Source organism: Anabrus simplex, chromosome 11 (assembly GCF_040414725.1).
Source record: "Anabrus simplex isolate iqAnaSimp1 chromosome 11, ASM4041472v1, whole genome shotgun sequence".
Taxonomy (NCBI): Eukaryota; Metazoa; Arthropoda; class Insecta; order Orthoptera; family Tettigoniidae; genus Anabrus; species Anabrus simplex.
The window spans coordinates 36,512,995-36,530,492 of NC_090275.1; the positions used below are offsets into that span (position 1 = coordinate 36,512,995).

General features: G+C 39.6%; 1 protein-coding gene across 5 annotated transcripts in view; it reads left to right on the forward strand.

The window, feature by feature from the left end:
• Nucleotides 1-17,498, forward strand: part of sdt (stardust) — an 851,212-nt gene that overhangs the window by 793,674 nt on the left and 40,040 nt on the right. For all 5 annotated transcript variants that reach the window (XM_067155496.2, XM_067155497.2, XM_067155493.2 and 2 more), the window contains one exon: nucleotides 16,932-17,161. In XM_067155496.2, the coding sequence (XP_067011597.2) occupies nucleotides 16,932-17,161 (230 nt within the window). The remainder of the gene's footprint in view (nucleotides 1-16,931; nucleotides 17,162-17,498) is intronic.

Sequence of the window (17,498 nt, forward strand, 5' to 3'; positions counted from 1 at the left end):
TTCATATAGTGATCTTTCCTACTTTTAAAAAACACCACTCAAACTTGTTCGTCGACTAATGTCATTCCACGCCATCTCTCCACTGACAGCTCAGAATATACGACTTAGTCGATCTCCTTTTTCCCCAAGTCTTCCCAGCCCTTTGCAACATTTTCGTAATGCTACTCTTTTGTTGGAAATCACTCAGAAAAAATCGAGCTGTTTTTCCTTGGACTTTTTCCAGTTCTGGAATCAAGTAATCCTAGTGAGGGTCCCTCACACTGGAACCATACTCTAGTCGGGGTCTTACCAGAGACTTACAGTATATGCCCTCTCCTTTACATCCGTTGCTATTTGCTTTACGTCGCACCGACACAGATGTCTTATGGCGACGATGGGACACGATGGTGTGAAAATGGGAAACCACGGAAAACCATTTTCAGGGCTGCCGACAGTGGGATTCGAATCCACTATCTCCCGGATGCGAGCTCACAGCTGCGCGCCCCTAACCGCACGGCCAACTCGCCTGGTCCTTTACATCCTTACTACAACCCCTAAATACCCTAATAATCATGTGCAGAGATCTTTCCCATTGCACTTGGTAGACTTCGCCATGAACATTATAAGAAGAAATAAAATCCAATGTTTTCACACCAGGCAAATGCCGGGGTTATACCATATTATGGCCACGGCCACTTACTTCAAACTCCTAGGCCTTTCCTATCCCGTCGTCGCCATACAACCTACCTGTGTCGGTGCGACGTAAAGCAAATTGTAAAAATTAAATTAAAAAATCCACTGTAGCTTATACTGTTTGCAATTTCTGAGCCTTAGGAGAAACCTAATTTATAAGTTTAAACTCATTATGTTGGTTTTACTGTGGTATTACTACAGTCAGCAAAGAACAGCTGTGTGCATACAAGTACTGGACATTAATTCTTTCATTCGTTTGTCTTATTTCATTGATGTCCTAAAGGCTATGTCATGTCGACACAACCGCTCATCTGTATCTTCCGCTTCTCGTTTCATATTTGTGTAGCTTTTTTACACCATTTTCCTTCTGATATTTTCCAAATACTCTTTCCTAGATGGATTTCTCCCTTTCTTCTGCAACACTTCGTCTTCAAAAATATTTGTGATTAAGAGGTCCAATAAATGTAATTTTCCTACTTTCGATTTATTTAACAGTTTTCTGACCTTTACTTCTCGTAATACTTCTCGATTTGCTTTTTCTTTCAGCTCAGCTCGTTCTTGTCATCTGCGCCATATTCACATTTCTGCTGCTTCAAGGTGGCTCCCCTTCTCTCTTCTTAACGTCCGGTTTTCATTTCCATAAAGCAATGTCCTCCTTAGAGATTGTTTTGCAAAATATTTCCGAAACTCTATGTCCATTATGCTGCTTCTTTGATTGCCCCGTCTTCAGTGGACGTTGGCGATCGTCTTGTCCCATAACACTTTATTGGTTCTGCTTCCAGTCAAAGCTGATGTCAGATCGGATCATTGGCGGATGTTTTTCGGCTTTGAAGTTATACTTTAAGGAGGTAGTATTTTTCATTCCACGTGCTTGCTGGTCAAAATATTTTCTTTTAATGTTGAAAACATATCTTAGCAGACAAAGTAGGGGTCCGCGTACTATGAAAAACGTAAAATTAAGTAATTTCCTCAATTGTGCGAAGAGTTGAAAGGCTAGAAGGTCCGGAAAGGTGTCAAATTGTGTCTTGGATAGCTCTATCAAACTTAAAAAAAAAATAAAAAAAAATCGAAAATCACTTCCGGCCGAAGCATAGTTACGGAAAAACAGCCAAAAATCGCTTGTTTCTTTACTCGGTTCTTTTTATTCGCCGGGCTGAGTAGCCCAGATGATTGAGGCGCTGGCCTTCTGATCCCAACTTGGCAGGTTCGATCCTAGCTCAGTCCGGTGGTATTTGAAGGTGCTCAAATACGTCAGCCTCCTGTCGGTACATTTACTGGCACGTAGAATAACTCCTGCGGGACTGAATTCCGGCACCTCGGCGTCTCCGAAAACCGTAAAAGTAGTTAGTGGGACGTAAAGCAAGTAACATTAGTAAAAAATCATTTTGATTCAAATCCTAATCAAATCAACGTATTTTTCATAATTCTTTCTGTAATGTGTTCCTTGGTTCAATACCCTCAGGAGTTGTTGTTTTTTTGAAAATGTCCACGTCGAATATAGTTTTGTAAAGGTTTGAGTGAAACAATGCACTGACTCACATTAGCGTTCGTAGTGGTAGAAAAACGCAAACTGCTAATCTAATCGACCGGATAACGATGATTAAGGAAAGGATTGTAATTTTAGGCATGGCTAAAGAAGATATTATTCTCATACTTTATTATATTTTATTTACCTAAAATTTGTAGCTCGTATCACTAGAATATTTTCAACATTGAGTTGCTTGCCTGAAGGGTTATTACTTTTTTTTTTTAATTTTTGTATTTTTACATAAATGTCTGAATTGCCAGCGCTATTCTTCTCGTCGCTTCCACCTTGCATGTGTTGTCTTTTGTAGTTCTACTTCCCAGATAGCCACTGGCCGTTGTGGGATAAATATTTTTTTGGGGGGGGGGTCAGTGTGAAATGTACTTGCATGTTTTTTTTTTTCGTCAAACTCAAAAGCAGCATAATATTCAAAATGGGATTAATGCGTTCACGTTATCAAAATATTTAACAGAATGATTCATATTGTGTCTAAGCAATGCACTGTCTAATTTGTTGCTGTATTATAAACATGATGTACGTAGTTATACTTTTCTCAGAAACAGTAAAACCTATAGATATAATATTTGCCGTAGGTATCTATACGGTTTGTATTTACATGGGAGATGAATTATAATTTTATAATAATTAAAATTAAGTCTGATAAAGTATTAAATGCGAGGAACATCCAGTACATTGCGCGATTTCTTTTTTTGAACGACTGTATAATAATTATGACATACATTTATTTCTCACATACTCGTGCAGTATGGTGTATTGAAGTTGGGGTGCTTTCTGTGAGACTAACTCGTCAATGATGGCGTTTGGTGTACAAGTGAAGTGGTACCTTTTCTCTTTCTCAGCTGAAATAACTGCTAAACTTACTATAAGGCGTTGGAATACTCTTCCATTTTATTAATTTAATTTATCTGTTTAATATCTTCATAGAATTCACTATTAGAACAGTAAAAGGAAAAACCGAAGGGATAAATTTTAATAGTAAACAATTCATAGTATTCGCTTTGCAGATGATATTGCATTGATAGCTGATTCAGGGCACAAACTGACTCGGTTGCTCGGTATACTAAACAACACGTTAGAGAAGTTCAGGCTAAAAATAAACACAAAGAAAACGAAAATGATGGTCGTTCAAAAGAAGAAGAATGAATTGAAAACAAACATTAAAATAGGCTGTGCAAAAATAGATCAGGTTATCGAATTTTATTATCTGGGTAGTGCATGACCGAAGTCAAAAGAAGAATTGCTATGGCAAAACAAGTGTTTCAAAGCAGGAAAAAACTACTGTAAAATAAGCACATAGGAATTGAAACCAGGAAGAAATTTGATTGTTTGGAGTGTGCTAATTTACGGTTGTGAGACCTGGACTTTGGGAAAACGAGCACAATCAAGACTAGAAGCTGCGGAAATGTGATTCTGGAGAAGACTGACAGGGACGAGTTGGACAGAAAAGAAGACTAATATCCAAATCTTGAATAACGTTAATGAGAAACGGGCCGTAATTTATTCAATAGAGCAGAGGAAAGCTAAATTTCTTGGACACGCCCTACGACATGACACCTTTCTCCAGAATGTCTTCGAAGGCAAGGTTCTAGGTAAGAAGTCGAGAAGAAGACGTCTCTCATACCTTTGGAACATAATCAGTTGGGGTTTGCTTCGTATGTCACGATGAAAAGGACTGCTGAAGACCGTGGGATGTGACTGCAGCGACAAGGCTTAGCCTTTCGATAATGGATGGATGGATGGATGGATGGATGTTTGTTTGTTTTTAGGACGAGTTCCTGAGAGTTCCGGGGCAAAACTATGCCCCTTTACTCACCAGTTTCCAAGAAATGCCGATGTCGGAAAAATCTCTGGTTTTGCACTGGCGGGGAAAAAAATAACAATCTGGCTGAGAGGCGGTTAGAGAAGAAATCCCCTCTTCGCTGAGTCAGTGGAGTTTGGTTGAGTCTTTGAGCTGTTCGTGAGTAGGGGGGCAGGGGGGGGGGGAAGAGCCCTCCCTTCTTAACAAACGGTCCCTTTCAGGGGTTTAATTTTGAGTTAATTTAGTGAGAGAAAGATATTGAAATTGGGAAAGGCCGAAAAACAATTCCGATTTCCTGTTAAAACCAGGTCGTGAGTGAGTCAAGGGCCGCGATGTTTGAAACGTGTGTTCGGCTTCTTGGTTCTTACGACCCGTTTTAAGAGTACGATGCCAGGTTCGATTGAATGGCTTAGGAGCATTCTCGCTTTGATCACCAGAATTTGTTAATCTGAGATCTAACAGTCGGAATACGAAGTTCGGTTCGTATCTTCCTCTTAGATTTCAGTATCAAGAGAGTACAGACTACTTAAACAAATAATAGTTCCCTCGTCTTGATTATATAATTCAGCAGAGGTGCAAAGGAATTTTGAATTCATGAATAAAACAGCAGCAGAAACAGCGTGAAGTACATCTGTATTTTGGGCCGTTTCTACAGAATATTTTCTATATAGTAAACTCTGTGGAGTTGATCATTCTCTAAATGACCACCTATTTCATTTAACCACATTTTTATGGAACCGGCAGATTTTCATTTGCTTATATATTGAATTTACTCTGTGAGTTGACCACCTGTCTAACTTGAATCTTGACCACAATGTGATAATATTTTACACATTTTTCATCTGTGTAACTTGACCACTGTAACACAAGATCAACTTCCTACTGTAGCTGTGTACTGACAACCATCCTTAAGCCTAAAAGTAGCTACTTGTATTAACTTTGGTCAATCAACCCTTCTTTTGTAACATGAAGGGTCAAATTCCAACAATCTTTAAAACTTTCACCCACCCCACTGCCTGATTGTTTATTGTAAGTGCGTCCACTACCTCTTCCTGTTGTAACAGAATATGAAAGCTGACTCTGTGGACTCAACACTCGACAGTACACTATTTACTTCAATATTATGTGATCCGATTCCAACACAAAATGAGGTCCTGAAATATGTCGACCAATTATTTAAATATTGTAATGCAAACAATACAAGTGCTGCAAAAAGAAACATTGAAATGAGGATGCTTAAATCTAAGATGCTCTTGAAACACACACATATGAAACACTTTTTTTTTCAAAATAAATAGGTCTATTGTAATTTCACAAATAGAGCGGGTAACAACAGGCCGAATGCAAATTTTTTAATTTTCTTGCTGGCTGTTCCCATTTTCAAAAAATCACAGTGCTGTATACCTGCTGTATAATACTGTGTAATAGCAATACTGTAATAATAATAATAATAATAATAATAATAATAATAATAATAATAATAATAATAATAATAATAATAAAGCGTACGAAAAATTAATATTTACTACAGGCATTATTATTTGAAATCCTAAGTTCTATTCATTAGGCAGAGTATACTGTGTACTTACATGCAGTAAACATTCCATATGACATTGGAAAATAACGCCTTAACACCGACCACCTCTTATGTTGACCACGTTTGACCGGGAACCAGGGATGGTCATATTACACAGATTGTAGAAAACGTGTGACTTACAACGTTACATTCTCATCGTGCCCGATATTTTCTGTCTTGTTTTTGTAGTCGTAAATTTTTCTACATGTTACATTTTTTCGAAATTTGAAGAATCTCAAATTTTTCGGTGGGCCTGGTCACACCCACTGAAACCGCCACTGTCGATAGCCCTGTTGAATTTCTATGGAGATAATGGATATTGCCACCTACTATCCATACGTCTCATGGTCAGTAAAATACCAAGACTAGCAGGAAATTATTATAAGGAAAAGGAAGCTTTTCCTCAAAGAAATCACGACTACGTTAGCCAAGTCACGCGTGCAAGAACGTGCGGAAAAAACAGATAGGTATTTGTTTGGATGTCGTAAGAATTATTGAAGGTCAGTGTGAAGAAGGCGTGAAGTCCCAGTGAAGTCACACTCGCCGGACAGTCAATGATTACCATGGAAATACATGTGTTTTCGTGCATTAGAAATGAAGAGAGAAAAACAAGGTTCATACGCATTTCATGCAGGAAACCGACTTGCTGGATTCATAGAAGAAGAGACTCGTTGGTATCAAAATATTTGGCTTGGTGAAGGACACCAAGGGCGCCCATACCCGGGGGCAAGTTGGGGCCGCGGACCCCCTCTAGCTCTCAGGGAAAGGCAAAAATCTAATGTAGTCAGGTGTTTTCCTTTCAAGAAAATTATTTAAAAGTCAGTATTACGTATAAGTGGTAGTACCGTCCCCCACCAACAGGCAGGGGATACCGTGGGTTATTCTACCGCACAATACACGGCGCCATTTATCTTCCAAAATAATAAAAATACTACGTACCCCCAGGTCTGGGCCCCTCCCTACAAACTGTCATATGGGCGCCCATGAAGGACACTGTGTGATCTCTTAAGAAGAAACTTATTTTGTTTGTGAATTTTATCTAATAATAATCTAGTAATTTTATCTAATGGTTTAGCTTAAAAATAACCTTTACTTTACGTGTTAAATGAACGACAAAGGCATTCATTAAACTATACTTGCTTCTAAAACGTTTTGACTTTCATGTTGTGCCCAAACTGTTCAAGTGATAATTTGATAAATATCGGCTTAGTGTAATTTTATTGGGGTAATATCATTATCCTCTTTCCCCTTTAGTAACAGATATAACCGGCTGAGTTGGCCGTGCGGATAGGGTCGCGCAGCTGTGAGCTTGCATCCGGGAGATAGTGGGTTCGAGCCCCACTGTCGGCAGCCCTGAAAATTATTTTCCGTGGTTTCCCATTTTCACACCAGGAAAATGCTGGGGCTGTATCTCAATTAAGGACACGGCCGCTTCCTTCCCACTCCTAGCCCTTTCCTATTCCATCATCGCCATAAGACCTATCTGTGTCGGTGCGACGTAAAACAAATAGTAAATTAAAAAAAGTAACAGATAAATGCCATAGTAGCTGAATATTTATTCACGATTCTGTTATTTTGTAGATTATATTTGTTTCTCCTGTAACGTGAATTGTTTCGGGTTTGCTGATACCGATTGCTATTGCAGACTACTTACCTAACTACCCTTCTTCTTATTTTTCTTCCTTGGTTGTTGTGTCATAATATAGCTCTACTCCCGTTACAAAATTAGATGATAACAGTGATTAATTGAGAAAGGCTTCATATTCATCGTCATCGACCTTCAGATATTTATTATTATTATTAATATTATTATTATTATTATTATTATTATTATTATTATTATTATTATTATTATTCCAATAAACAAGCAGAGAATAACAGTACCTCCAAGCTACGGTATTTTTCACTTTATCCTATACAATACCTTATGATGCTTAAGTATTTAATATCATGTTGAAGTCATTATTACGAGAATTTCCCGGCAGTCGGAGATTTGTTAGGTGTGTGTGTGTTTTTCTTTACAAGTTGCTTTACGTCGCACCGACATAAATAGGTCTTATGGCGACGATGAGACAGGAAAGGGCTAGGAGTGGGAAGGAAGCAGCCATGGCCTTAATTAGGGTACAGCCCCAGCATTTGCCTGGTGTAAAAATGGGAAACCACGAAAAACCCATCTTCAGGGCTGCCGACAGAGGGATTCCAACCCACTATCTCCCGAATACCGGATACTGACCGCACTTAAGCGACTGCAGCTATCGAGCTTGGTTTGTTAGGTGGTGATGGTGCGAGGAACCCTTGTTAATGTATTCATCTCCTTGCAGGCATTATTTTGTAGAATGGATTATATATTTTTTGCTACTTTTTAACATCGCACTAATACATCGAAGGTTTTTGGCGACGGGAGTTTGGGAAAGGGTTAGGATTGGGAAGGCAGTGGGCGTGGCCTTAATTAAGGAGCAGCCCCGGCATTTGCCTGGCGTGAAATTGGGAAACCGCGGAAACCCATCTTCGGGGCTGCCGACAGTAGGATTCGAACCTATTATCTCCCGAATGCAAGCTAACAGCTACACGACCGTAACCACACGGCCAACTCGTTTGGTTTTGATACCTTCGTAGACATTCATGCTCTGTACCGATTTTCAACCATGCCTTTCCGGACTCCAGTCCTATATGCAGTGATCTATTCGCTATTGCCCCCTTCTTTAGTCGCTGGTAGTGTGATGCATTGCTTTTAAAGGAGTATGTGTATTAAGAAAAACACACACATCCAGTCTCCTAGCTAAGAAATTAAGCACCGAGCTCGATAGCTGCAGTCGCTTAAGTGCGGCCAGTATCCAGTATTCGGGAGATAGTAGATTCGAACCCCACTGTCGGCAGCCCTGGTTTTCCGTGGTTTCCCATTTTCACACCAGGCAAATGCTGGGGCTGTACCTTAATTAAGGCCACAGCCGCTTCCTTCCCACTCCTAGCCCCTCCCTGTCCCATCGTCGCCATAAGACCTATCTGTGTCGGCGCGACGTAAAGCAAAAAAAAAAAAAAAAGAAATTAAGCAGACGCTGCTGAAGTCCTCGGCCCAGCGGGGGATTTGTTCTTCACGTTAATAGCGTTGTTACTGTCCCTTTTTTTTTCTGTCTAGATCACGTAATTTCGCTTTCGAGAAAATGAGCTGTGAAGAGAAAAAGAATCATTGATGTGTTGAGAAAGTTAAGTAGAAAGTGAAGAGGCTCAGTGTAGTGAACAACAGGCGAGTACGATCCATGTGTAGCGCAGAAAATGTTGTATACAAGTGTGTGATGAACTGTCAGATCCATGTTAGAGATCATATACTTGTTGTGGTAACGAGTTTAGGACCTGGAGGAAGAATAGGAATTAAATATAAATCCTCCAGCTCCGAAACAAAGAGAAACATCACCAGGTAATGTCAGGCGGGCCCTTTTTTTTTTTTTTTGACTTTATTGTTTCGGCCAGTTAGAAAACAGTCGACACTTGGCAGCCTCTGTGGATTTGCTGTACTCCGTCATCTTGATGGAGAATGCAGTTCTTCGCTCTTCAGACCACTTCGCGCCATGTCTTCACCTCACTTTTTTCGGAAAATCCGTATCCCGTGTATCCATGTCCGGAATTTACAGACGGCGTTTCTTTATAGAAGGTTTTCCCGATGTAGAGCACAGCTCTGTTTTGGATCTCTGGGAATATTCGTCTTCAGAATTTTGACATGGGCCGAGGATCTTTCGTAGGAATTTACTCTCTTATTTGAATCCTCTCTATCTCACCGCGCTGCCTTCCCACCGCTGGGTTCCATGGTTCAAAACCTGGTCATTCCATGTGAGATTTGTGCTGGACGAAGCGGAGGCCCGACAGGTTTTTCTTCGTGTACTCCCTTTTACCCTATCATCTTTCATTCCAGCAACACTCTCGAATATAATTTCATTTCATCTGTCAGTCATTAATCATTGCCCCAGACGAATGCGACAGCTTTCGGCAGCCGGCACAGTTCCTATCCTTGCCTCTAGATGGGGGCTTCATTCCATTCCTGACCCGGTCCAATGACTGGAAACAGGCTGAGAACTTTCTATTTCACCGTGGTGAGTGAGGGCTAAGTAATCAGCAACAAACAGGGTTGTATCTGGCCTGCTATGAGATCGACCTGGACTGATCGGTGAGAGTAAAGAGGATACTGTTATAATAGTATTCTTATTAGTGGCAAATAAGCCCTTTGAGGCGTTTGTTTGCATTCCTTTATGTCCATATTTCTTACATTCTTTTGCAACGGGCGCCTTTTCCCTGTTTGGTCGAAGTTGCCTTGGTTGTTATCTTCTGTTTGTTCTCTTGATGAATTTTGGATTTAAAGAACTCTCTGTTTTGGATGTCTTCTTGTGTGAATCCTGCAAATTTAAGGGGATTTTTAAATTTATTTTGCTAGTATATTTCATAGTGTATATTTTGGCTTTATTCCTATTATCATAGAATTCGACTGTTTTGTGAATATCTTGGGTCCATAAAAGTTTAAGCTGCGTTTTCTAATGTCGCCGTAGATGTCTGTGTACCGGTATTGTTCGATTTCCTGTCACTTCTGAGTCGGTATTGTTCGCCTGTGAGTTTTGTGCTTAAAACTTTCTTTATGTTTGTTATTGTTATAGTCGCCATCACCCAATTTTTCTTTTCCCACCATTTTAATGTGGGGTTGATGGATCACCCAATCTTAATTTAAGACTTGACTGAGGGTTTTATGCCCGAATGACCTGCCTGTTGTAACACGCTGGTCCTATTGAAAATCTTGCCCGAAGTCGCCGGAGATCAGACCCGAAGCACACTGGTTAGAAGTGTGCACTACTGAAAAATGTTCAGTTCATTCCAGTCATGCAGGACTCACTCTGACCGGAAGTGAAAGTGCGGTATGCATTTCCTGATACAACATGACCTTGACAGGTAAACATTCCTCCCCCTAATTGCGGGATTCGAACTTCAGTCTTAAGAGGGGAAAGTCAGTTGTCAAGCCGCTGTGCTTATCACTTATTATTATTATTATTATTATTATTACAGAGCAGGTTGGTCGCATGCTGTGGGTCACGCAGCTATGAGCTTGCATTCGGTAGATGGTGGGTTCTAACCCCAATGTCGGCAACCCTGAAGATGGTTTTCTGCCGTTTCCCATTTTCATACCAAGCAAATGCTGGGGCTGTACCTTAATATGGCCACAGTCGCTTCCTTCCTGATCCTAGCCCTTTCTTATCCTATCGTCGTCGTAAACCTATCTGTGCCGGTGCGACGTGAAGCGTGGTTTTTTTTTTTTTTTTTTTTTTTGTCCGATACAGGTGTCTTGTGTTTGTGCGGGCTAATCTTCAAAACGACGGAACTGATTCTGATGCGGTTTTTCACCGCTGCATGTCCGAAGGGAGGATTAAGTAGATGAAACAGTAATCTTTGACTAAAGTAGCCAAGCAGCGACGATTTTATTGAAGGAGATCCAAGAAAAGACAGACAACTGAGCGCTTCCTTGGCTTACGCTGCCTAAACTGCAAACATACGTAATACTAGCAGGTGCACAGTAGTCCAATATATTCAGTTTTAGTAATTTATTAAACTAATACGTCTGTTGAAAAACTACTTTGATGATCTTCAAATTTCTGTATTCACTGTAGAAATACACTGATAGTTTAATTTTAAAGTGCCGTAAAAAAATTATAACCGAAATGAGGTTTGGACAAAATAACCGGTATTGATCACATAAGAATCGTAGAATAATTCATGAAACTCCACTTCGTGACCTAAAAATAGAAGTTTCTTCCGCTATTAGTGCTATAAGAAACCATTGAGTTTGACCGATAGATAGAATCAATACTGAACGAGTATTTTCAACTGACTGAAGTGGAAAGGTCACACGGATGTTTCCAACATGCTGCTCATAATTCAGTGAATGCAGTACGGGATGTTTTCGGGGACAGAATAATTAGTGCATGTTTATGGCCAGCTCGCTTTCCCGATTTAACGCATTGCGATTTCTATTTATAAAAGACTAGCAAGATACCCGTGCTTCGCTACGGTATTATACTGAAATTTATAATTGAATGCTTATTGTTTTAGATATATAATCCGCCGAAATTCGCGATCTGACTCGTTTTCTGCGAGAATCCACCAAAATTCCCGATCTGACTGGTTTTCTATTATTTTACGGCACGTTTCCTCCCATTTTTAAATCTTCCTTTCCAGCAATCGTTTTCGTACTTCCCGGGTTAGGCTCAGGTATTCCTCCCGGTCAGTTGGGCCCGTAAATCTTTGCCATCTTTTCCTATAATATTTTTAATATGGATAAAATCCTTCAGGAGATCCGGCGTGGTGTCATATTGGGTGCCTTGGCGGCACTGAACCCGCGGCCGGACTGCATTCTTAGTCATTACCCGTCCAGGAGCCGTTTCCAGCGCGGTCCGCACATTTGATGACGGTCCGGAATATTATTATTATTATTATTATTATGTGTTGCTGGAATGGCTGATGACAGGGAAAACCGGAGTATCCGGAGAAAAACCTCTCCCACCTCCGTTTTGTCCAGCATGAATGCCACATGGAGTGACTGGGATTTGAACCACGGAACCCAGCTGTGAGAGGCCGGCGCGCTGCCGCCTGAGCAACGGAGGGTCCTTATAAGTAGGCCTACATTAATAACAGTAAAATCAATTGGTCTCACCTCCTTCTACACCCCACCGACGTTAAGTTTATTTACCGCCAACCCCCCCCCCCCCCCACCATAAAAAATTAAAAGAATGCTTGTTTCTTTATGTTTAAGGGAGATTCCAAACACCAATGTTCACGTCTATTACCTTCAGTTTTGAGATATAAGTATCCCCATAAAAATAATTCACTTTTTTTCACTTCATTTCACAATAATCCCCCCCCCCCAAGTGAATTTTCCCGCAAATAATACTTGTTTCTTTAATAGTAAAGGATCTTCTAAATACCAATTATCACGACTCTAACTTCTTCAGTTTTCGATTTATGTGTCCTCGTGAAAGGAATTCAACTCCTTTACACTCCCGCCCTCCAAGATGGTTTCCCCACCAAAACGCGTTCTTCTTTGTTTTTAAAGGAGGTCCAAATAAGAATTTCCACGTCTGTAACAACTTTAGTTTTTATTAGATGTATGTATTCTCATAAATTAAGTCAATTAATTTTTCAATTCTTACACACACACACACACACACACGCACGCACGCATACACGCACGCACACACACACACACACACACACACACACACACACACACACACACACACACACACCCTTCATTGGATTTTCCGAGAATACGTGTTTCTTTACTTCTAAAGCAGATTGCAAATATCAAATTTCACGTCTGTAACATCTTCATTTTTGAGATATCAGTAGCCTAATTAAAAGAATTCATCACCATTTTCAGTCACTTGGGCCCGTGGTGGTATTTTCGAAAACTAAAAGCACACGTATCTTTATGTTTAATAGAGATAAAAAATACCATTTTTCACTTCTGTAACATGTTAAGTTTTTTTAGATATACTGTAAAAATTCTCATTTTAAAATTTCACCCCTTTTGAGTTCCCCTTAAGTGGAGTTTCCAAAAACAAATCACCTATATTTCTTTACATTTACAGGAGATTTACACCCACTCTTTACGTCTGTAACATTTTACGTTTCCAAGATATTCTGTAGATATAGTCTTTCAAAAAATTCACCCCAATTTGTCACTCCTGTTTAACCGCCATTAATTGGCTTTTCCAAAAACTAAAAAATACGTGTTTCTTAATTTTTAAAGGAGATCCCATATGCAAATTATCAGTTCTGTAATATCTTTCGTTTCTGAGATATGTGTATCCTCAATTAAGGCATTCAACTCATTTTTCACCCTTTTACACCCCTCCTATTAGGATTTACAGGAAACAAAAAAAAACGTGTTCCTTTATTTTTAGAGGAGATTCTAACTACCAATTTTTACATCTGTAAATTTTAAAGTTTTAAGATGTAGACACACTCGTTTTAAAAAATTCACCCCCCCTTTTCACCCCCCAATATTTGGATTTTCCCAAAACGAAAAAATACGTGTTTCTTTACTTTTAAAGTAGATCCAAAATACCAATTTTCAGGTCTGTAATATCTTCAGGTTCTGAAATATAAGTAGCCTCATGAAAGGCATTCAACCCATTATTCACCCTTTTACACCCTTCCTATTGGGATTTTCCGAAAACAAAAGAATACGTGTTTCTTTATTTTTAAAGGAGATTCTAAATACCAAATTTTACATCTATAAACTTTAGAAGTTTTGAGATATAGATACACTCATTTTAAAAAATCACCCCCTTTTCACCCCCCCCCCCATTAATTGGATTTTCCACAGAAAGAAAAATACGTGTTTCTTTATTTTTAAAGGAGATCCCAAACACCAATTTTCAGGTCTGTAATATCTTCAGATTCTGAAATATAAGTAGACTCATGAAATACATTCGACCCCTTTTTCAACCTTTACCACCCTTTCTATTACGATTTTCCGAATACAAAATATACGTGTTTCTTTATTTTTAATGGAGATTCTAAATACCATTTTTTACATCTATAACCTTTAAAAGTTTTGAGATATAGATACAGTCATTTTGAAATATTACCCCCTTTTCACCCCCGTTAATTGGGTTTTCCAGAAACACAAAAAATACGTGTTTCTTTATTTTTAAAAGAGATCCCAAACACCAATTTTCAGGTCTATAATAGCTTCAGTTTCTGAGATATAAGTAGCCTCATTAAAGGCATTCAACCCATTTTTCACCCCTTTTCACTCCTATTGCGATTTTCCGAAAACAAAGAAATACGTGTTTCTTTATTTTTAATGAAGATTCTAAATACCAATTTTTACATCTGCAAACTTTAAAAGTTTGGAGATACAGATTCACTCATTTTAAAAATTCACCCCCCTTTCACCCTCCCATTAATTGGATTTTACAAAAACAAAAAAATACGAGCTTTTTTATTTCTAAAAGAGATCAAAAGTACCAATTTTCAGGTCTGTAATATCTTCAGTTTCTGAGATATAAGTACCGGTATCCTGATTAAAGGCATTCAACCCATTTTCCTCCATTTTCACCCTTTTTCATCCCTCATATTGGGATTTTCTGAAAACAAAAAAATACGTGTTTCCTTATTTTTAAAGAAGATTCTAAATACCAATTTTTACATCTGTAAACTTTTAAAGTGTTGAGATATAGATACACTCATTTTAAAATTTCACCCCCATTTTCACCCCCTTACCGAAGGAATATCCAAAAATCCTCTCTTAGCGAGCCCCTACATCATAATATGAATATATCCCCAAAATTTCATTTCTTTATGTCCAGTAGTTTTGGCTCGACGATGATGAATCAGTCAGTCAGTCAGTCAGTCAGTCAGTCAGGACAAGCTATTTTATATATATAGATAGTTGTATAGAAGTACCTGTAACCTTCGTCCACCGAAATTTTGAAGTTTTATGAGGCTAAATTGCAGAGAGTGAACCGGAATGTCACACGTTACACACTTGTCTACAGACTGAGGGAGAACATTTTTAACACTTACTATAATGGGGTTTTATTCTCTCTATGTTTTTCTATCTCGCTATCCATTCCTCGAAGTTTTCTACGGTCATACGGGAACGGTATGACGGCAACTGCGCTCTTGTTTAGCGACACACGGCGTGCAGGAAGAACGGCAACACTTGCGCTACTCGCCCTGTATTTGTGGTAGTTCTACGAAGTGAGAACCACTCATCTTACTTTGGCCAGGTGTTTAAGTGCAAGATGCTTCTTCTTCCGCTTTTTGACACATCTGTGGGATCGCGGGTGCGAACTGTATCGCACATATGGATTTGGCCCTGTTTTATGGCCGAATGCCCTTCCTGACGCCAACCCTATGTGTAAGTGCTGGAATTTATTCAGTGAAAGCTCTGCTAGCATTGTTAATTGAAATATGTTCAATGCTGAAAGGCAAGAAATAAAACAACTACTGTTACTACTACTACTGAAAATGAAATGGCGTATGGCTTTTAGTGCCGGGAGTGTCCGAGGACATGTTCGGCTCGCCAGATGCAGGTCTTCTGATTTGCCACCCGTAGGTGACCTGCGCGTCGTGATGAGGACGAAATGATGATGAAGACAACACATACATTCAGCCCCCGTGCCAGAGAAATTAACTAATTAAGGTTAAAATTCCCGACCCTGCCAGGAATCGAACCCGGGACCCCTGTGACCAAAGGCCAGCACGCTAACCATTTAGCCATGGAGCCGGACACTACTACTACTACTACTACTGCTACTACTACTACCACCACCACCACCACCACCACCACCACCACCACCACCACCACCACCACCACCACCAAAATGAAATGAAAATCCACAGCTTGTTTCCAGTCATTTGACTGGGTCAGGAATGAATGATGCCCCCATCTAGCGGCAAAGATAGGAAATATGCTGGCTGTCGAAGCCTGTCGCAGTCCTTTGGGGTAATGATTAATGACTCACAGATGAAATGATATTGGAGAGTGTTGCTGGAATGAAAGATGACAGGGAAGACTGGAGTATGCGGAGAAAAACCTCTCCCGCCTCTGCTTTGTCCAACACAAATCTCACATGGAGTGACCAAGATTTCAACCACGGAACCTAGCAGTAAGAGGACGACGCGCTGCCGCCTGAACCATGGAGGCTACTACTACTACTACTTATATATATTTATTCAGAGAATAAATACTTCCCCCATAAGGAGGTTGCCCATGCGGACAAAGTATACTAAATAAATTTATGATGAAATATTTATTGCAAAAAATAGCCATACATAAAATGCAAAACAAAATAATCAAACCTTCGTTTGTTAAAGATTCCACCCTCAATTTGCACTTCGAAACATGGTACCTTTCACAGAGTTTACCACATTTTCTGCATTTACAATTGCTGCATGGAATATGAAGACACTTCATTAAACATAGTTTGTGATGAAACCCATGGACCGAGAGCCTAGTTACTAAATGTCTTAGTACATAACCTAGTTAGTCACTGTGTCACTATACAAATGATTTCTCAGTATGGATAATGAACTTTTCAAGGCTTTGAGGACCACATTTCTTGATAAAAGCAGGTAAAGCAAGAATTCCCAACAGAGAACTTAAATGAAACTTGGAAGATTTTTCCACCAAATTTGGGAAGGTATTGCAGAAAAGAAGAAATGAGCATTACATTGTTGAGAATTTAATTGAATAACCTTGAGTTTGTAATGTTATCATCTTCCACCGCCACTCTTATGCATATACGAGTATGATTGATTGACTCAGCTGTTTTATTTTTGTCGTGTTCCAGGGTACGGTGAGCTGGTGGCCTCCCTCCAGCGGCTGCAGTTGCAGCTTAAGAAGAGTTCTTTAGGACAGGGAGGATACTCCAGTCTCGAGGGTCAGCTAGCGGCTGTCCAGACTCTGCTCCTGAGTCCTCAGTTTGGACGAGCCCTTGCTGTCCACAACAAGGTGCAGCAGGTGTGGAATGGACGAGTTCCTCCACCTGCCTCAAGTCATGCCCAAAACCTTGTCAGGGATGTGAGTACTTTACTAATATAACCCTCTTTTGTATGTATTATTTCAAAGGGAAGTTTTTTTAGTTCATTGAAAGCTTACAGAATACAACCACATTTTCTGAGGAAAAAAAATAGATCAAAGAGCCTCATGAAGTCCCTACATTTCTTTTAGAAAATTGTAGTATCATTGGAAAGAAAATAACACATATTTCTACTATAGAAAAAATTATTACTCACCCATCGCCTGTTACTATATGTGGATGTATTTACTTCAGTAACTTAGCATGTGTGACTGTGACACATGTAAAATAAGAACAGTTTTAGAGGTCACCACAATGTTTCCCACTTGGATTTAGGTG